Source organism: Cyprinodon variegatus, unplaced genomic scaffold (genome assembly GCF_000732505.1).
Source record: "Cyprinodon variegatus isolate N-32 unplaced genomic scaffold, C_variegatus-1.0 Scaffold14, whole genome shotgun sequence".
In the NCBI taxonomy this organism is placed as follows: Eukaryota; Metazoa; Chordata; class Actinopteri; order Cyprinodontiformes; family Cyprinodontidae; genus Cyprinodon; species Cyprinodon variegatus.
Window position 1 is genome coordinate 2,472,735 of NW_015150467.1, and position 4,904 is coordinate 2,477,638.

The 4,904-nt window shown below is 42.8% G+C and overlaps 1 protein-coding gene across 1 annotated transcript; it reads left to right on the forward strand.

Moving 5' to 3' along the window:
- Positions 1–269: 269 nt before the first annotated feature.
- On the forward strand, positions 270–4,683 carry proca1 (protein interacting with cyclin A1). The gene is made up of 4 exons (XM_015382995.1): positions 270–1,130; positions 1,208–1,340; positions 2,028–2,162; positions 2,252–4,683. The coding sequence occupies exons 1-4, from the start codon at positions 605–607 to the stop codon at positions 3,858–3,860; spliced, it is 2,403 nt and encodes an 800-aa protein (XP_015238481.1). The 5' UTR covers positions 270–604; the 3' UTR covers positions 3,861–4,683.
- Positions 4,684–4,904: the final 221 nt, after the last annotated feature.

Here is a 4,904-nt window from a genome sequence, read left to right on the forward strand (position 1 = left end):
AATTTGGCACAAATACTTTGACCCACTTTGACCTTTGGAGTCACTCAGTTTTCGTGTGACAGTTTGAAACCCCCTCTCCACATTCCTCAGCAAGAGGGTTTTGTCCTGACATTGGCATTTAGGTCGGCACCAATCCAGTGCCTTGTTTTGTGGCGCTTGGAGGATGTCCAGTGTCCTGTGTTGGCACAGTCATCCCATGCCTGTTACCATGGAAAAGCAGGCAAGCTTGAATTCCTCCACGCATTTTCTCAGAGTAAATCTCCTCTTTCACCGAGGGAGGGTCTTAGAAGGTAACCTGCGGTCACTTCTCTCAGTTTATCTGCTGGAAAAACCTGGAGGTTCAAACTCGGATCAGTTTTAACCCTCTGCTCTCCTTTGGGGCAACCTTACAGCAGTGGTCATATACCTGCTGATCAAGCAAAAGAAACATCCTAAAGAGGTTAATCCAGCTCCTTTGACTCCTCCCCATATGGTCATTCTTCGCGTTATGAATCGCGCCACCTTGTCTTCGCCTTAAAAGTGAGAGGGTTGCGCCATTCCAGCACCAGACGTGCTGGGAGCTGTCTCCATTACGCGTGGTGCTGAAAGTGCCACCCACCGCATCATGTGGTCAGTTTTCTTCGTCTTTCTGTCTTATCTGGACAGAAACGTGGTGAGAGGTGACTTCCTGAGCAGCGCTTTGGACGCAGAGAAAGAGAGCAGGGAGATGTTCTCCATGATCAACGGCACCTTCTGCGCAAAGATGTCCCTCATTGGGGAAAACGTCCTCTACCAGGTGTCGGATGGAGCCGAGGTAGTTCGGACCGTAGTGAGCCCCAGTGGGAAGCTGGTGACTTGCTCTGTCGTAGTGAACCAGATGGAGGTGAAATCGTTTTTGCACGAGTGCAGGCTGGGGCTGAAGAAGCGGAGAGCCGGGCACCAGCTGGAGGCGCGTTTTGCGCGCATTGATGAGGACAAGCTGCTGTGCAGGGAGTTTAATCTGAGGTCCGAGGGCAGCAGCGCGGCTTGGAAGAACACAGACACAGAGGGAGGGCAGGAGAAGGTTTTGAAAAGATCCAAGAGGGGCTTCACCTACCCGGGGACCCTGTGGTGTGGAGCCGGAAACATGGCGGATAACTACAACCAGCTAGGTAAGCGCATGGCTTTGTCTGAATCAGATGATGCATCTAGATTAAATACACATATGGCTGTGACCTCCTATTTGCAGGAGAGTTTGCAGACACGGACAGCTGCTGTAGGACTCATGACCACTGCGCTCATGTCATCCACGCCTTCTCATCAAACTATGGATACACTAATTTCAAATGGCACTCCCTCTCCCACTGTGACTGCGATGATGAGTGAGTGAAACCCTTCATTGATTTATTGCTTTATTAAAACGCTGGGTGATAAGCAGAACAGGAAAAACGTTAAAAAAAAATATTAGAAAAAGGCAGGTAAGAGTAAGTGGTTAAAAACATTTGAAAATATTTTTCATCTGCAGAAGGTTTTAGTCATTTTATCTTAAGTTTATGATGTCATAATTAAGAAAATGCATCCTATTGTATTGTTAATTCAACTCATTGGTTGGCTTAGTACTATATATATATATATATATATATATATATATATATATATATATATATATATATAAAAGAACAAAAACAAAGAAAATGATAAAGCATGAAGAATAAATAGGTCAGTATTAGGGTGGCCAGTGGGCTTAACTAGAGGTGCGTCCTCATGAAATAACACATAAGCCCTTATAAAACCTCTAAATAGAAAAAAGATACAAATTTTAATGTGTAGAATTTAGTGAACTAAAAAATGTGTTTAGAAATTCAACAGAGACAAAGTAAAATAAAATATGTGCCTCTAAGTTTGTAGCAGGGCAGTAATCCCAGAAAAATTATCCATTTATTTACATGATGCCTGTCTGTTACAAAACAAAAACATGTTTTTGGGGTCATTCTTTATTCCAGATTTTATCCTGATGTTTTTTAGTTTAGATCACTTGTTTTATTTATTTGTTTTTTTTTTTTCTAAAGGTTAAAAGCTTGTCTGAGGAAAGTCAATGACACATCCTCCAGGGTTGTCGGTCAGGCCTTTTTCAACGTCATCGGTGTTCCCTGCTTTGATTTCACCTATGAGGAACAGTGCGCTGAACGCCACTGGTATGGCCTGTAAGTATCAATGTCCAGTTACATGTAGAGCTGTAGCTCACTATGAATGAATAATCCATTTCTTCCATTTGTTCTTCTTTGTCCTGCAGGTGTAAGCGATACGAGAAGTTCCCCATCGCTGTGCTGAGAGAAGCGGTGCCTTATGACTACGGAGGTATTGATGTCATAGATGAGCTGACGTTGGCTCCACCAAAGCGTGAAGAGTCAACAAAGAGGAAGGAGGAGGAGCAGCAGGAGAGTCCGACTCAGAGTACGATATCAGAGCCTTCACTAACAAACGTTGTCACGGCAGCCGAGGACTTTATCAAGTTGCTTGCCACCGTCTCCACATCTCAAAGCTCCAACGCTGACCACGACAAGGAGGAGACGCAAGCATCAGAGAAGAAGAAGAGAAAGAACATGGGGAAGAAGAAGAAAACTAATAAAAAGCACAAAGGTAAAGGAAAAGGGAGGAAGAAAAAGCAGAAAACAGATGCAGGTTTGAAAGCGGAGGAAGGAGCTGTGGTTCCACCTCCTGGCAGCAAAGCAGAGGACGTATTGGCTCTGAGCAATTTCATTAGTGAGTCCAGCAAACAAGACCGGTCAAAGATAAACACAAACAGAGTGGAGGACAGAGAATTTGAGCCTAGGAGAACAGACGAGCGCTCTAATGCAGTCATGAAAGATGAACCTGCTGCGGATATGGAGACGGTTTCAATTATGTCACCTGAAAATGTTCAGAAGGTGCTGGCTGAGTCAGAGACTGAGGAGATCAAGGAGAAAGCCCTTCTCTCAGATAGGATGACGACTGTTAGGCCTCATAAAACAAAAACTAAAGGACAAAGGAGGGGTCAGAGAAAGAAAAGCAAGAAAATGCCTCCTTCTCCTGAAGACGTCAATTTAAACTCAGCTGACTCTGTTCCAAACATTACTGATATATTAAAGCAAAGATCAGAGCAACATAGCTCCTCTAAAACAAGCACGGCCACTATTCCCATTGTTGTCCCCAAAGTGCAAAGGAGCAGGTCAAAGGACAGAGGAGACAAAGAGGGGAGGAAGAAAAGAAAGAAAGTCAGCTCTGATGCTCCCATTGTTCCCTCTGATCTGCAGAATTCCTCTCCAGACCGCCTGACAGCTTTCCCTCATCCCCAGTCACCCACCACAGCACCGGTCCCTACAACAGAGCTGCCCCTTTTAATCACGCCATTTTACAGACCGGACAGCCAGCTTACAGCTCTCAGCCCGAACTTTACTGCTCTGAAAAGGCGAAGGTCAAAAGATAGAGTGCAGAGAAACAGAAGGAGGAAAACAGCCATTCTTCCCTCCAGTCAAAACCATCCTTTTTCCCACAGCAGCCCTGAAAATGTGAATGTTCTCACTACTCCCCACACCCTCGTTACACAGCAGAGCCCTGTGAGCACTGCTGCGCTGCAAGACATGGATGCCCACAATGAATGGAGGCTTTTTACAACAGCCAGCCCCACCGTGAGGACAAACCTCCGTGTGCATCTGAGCAAACAGCAGAAGAAATCCAATTTGAAGCCAAATGACCCAAATACACTTCCAGTATCACCAGCTGAGGTCAGATCCAACAAGCACTGGATGACCACCATGATGGCTCCATCCATGAGTCCACTTCACTTTTCTATTGAGAGAGCAAGAGCACAGTTTAACAGGAAGAAAAGGAGGAAGGCGTTGCTGTTGAATCGGCAGCAGTAAAGCATGAGCTGCATAATAGACTAGACCAGGAAGGCATTTACCACTTAATCCAGCAAGAACATGTTGGTGCCTAAAATATTTCAATCATACAATCATCAATACTGTTAGGATAATCTTTTTCAATAATCTATTTTGCATGTCAATAATAAAGTCAATAACTAGTTATTAGTGTGTTGGATTATTTATTTTATATCCTGTGGTAATATAGACATGAACTAAAAAACTTTTGTTAACCATTGATTTAGTTATCAATTTAGTTAATTTACATAACCCAAATCTGTTGTCCCAGGCCCCTTCGCACAAAAAAAACAACAACTATGCAATCGAATTATACAGGAAGATTTTAAGTTAAATATATAAATTATACGTTTTTCTTTAAATTGGTTAAAGTGTTTCGATCTAAGGGAGCCCTGCAGATTGTGTCAAGTCTCTGGCTTCCAGTTTTAAAGTGTTAATAAATGGATCCTTGGATGAGCAATGAACCATCAGTCCTCGTTTTTTAGCTGACTTTGCACCTTTCCCTGATGCTGAGCATGCATGCAGCAACGGTGGGGCGGAAAACTGGGTGAAACTTCCGGCAGAACCAGGCTCATTGTCAGCAGATCATACTGGAATTTCTCACAAAAGATTCTAAAGCCTGAAATAAAATACATATTCAAAAATTAATAATTACAAAACAAACTGCAGATCTTTCCAATATTCAATTTCCTTAAACTCTTAGACCAGTAGGTAAAATACTTACGCAAAAAGTGCTTTCAGTGACATGCATACTGTTTACTGTATATTCACTGACCCTCATTGGCCATGTCAGGCTCAGCAGATGGAAAACAATAAAACTAAAAAAATGATGTAAAAAGAAAATAAATCCCACTTTAACATAAACTGTGTGAGCATCTCTGTGGGGTATTTCTGGTTTAAAAACTAGCATGTGTGTCTTAGAGTGAACTTACTTCCAGTGGTTAGAGTACCCAGAAATTTCCTGCAAGTGAGAATACCAATAATTCATGATAATGTTACGTAAGTAAAAGTAAAGCATCTATAATA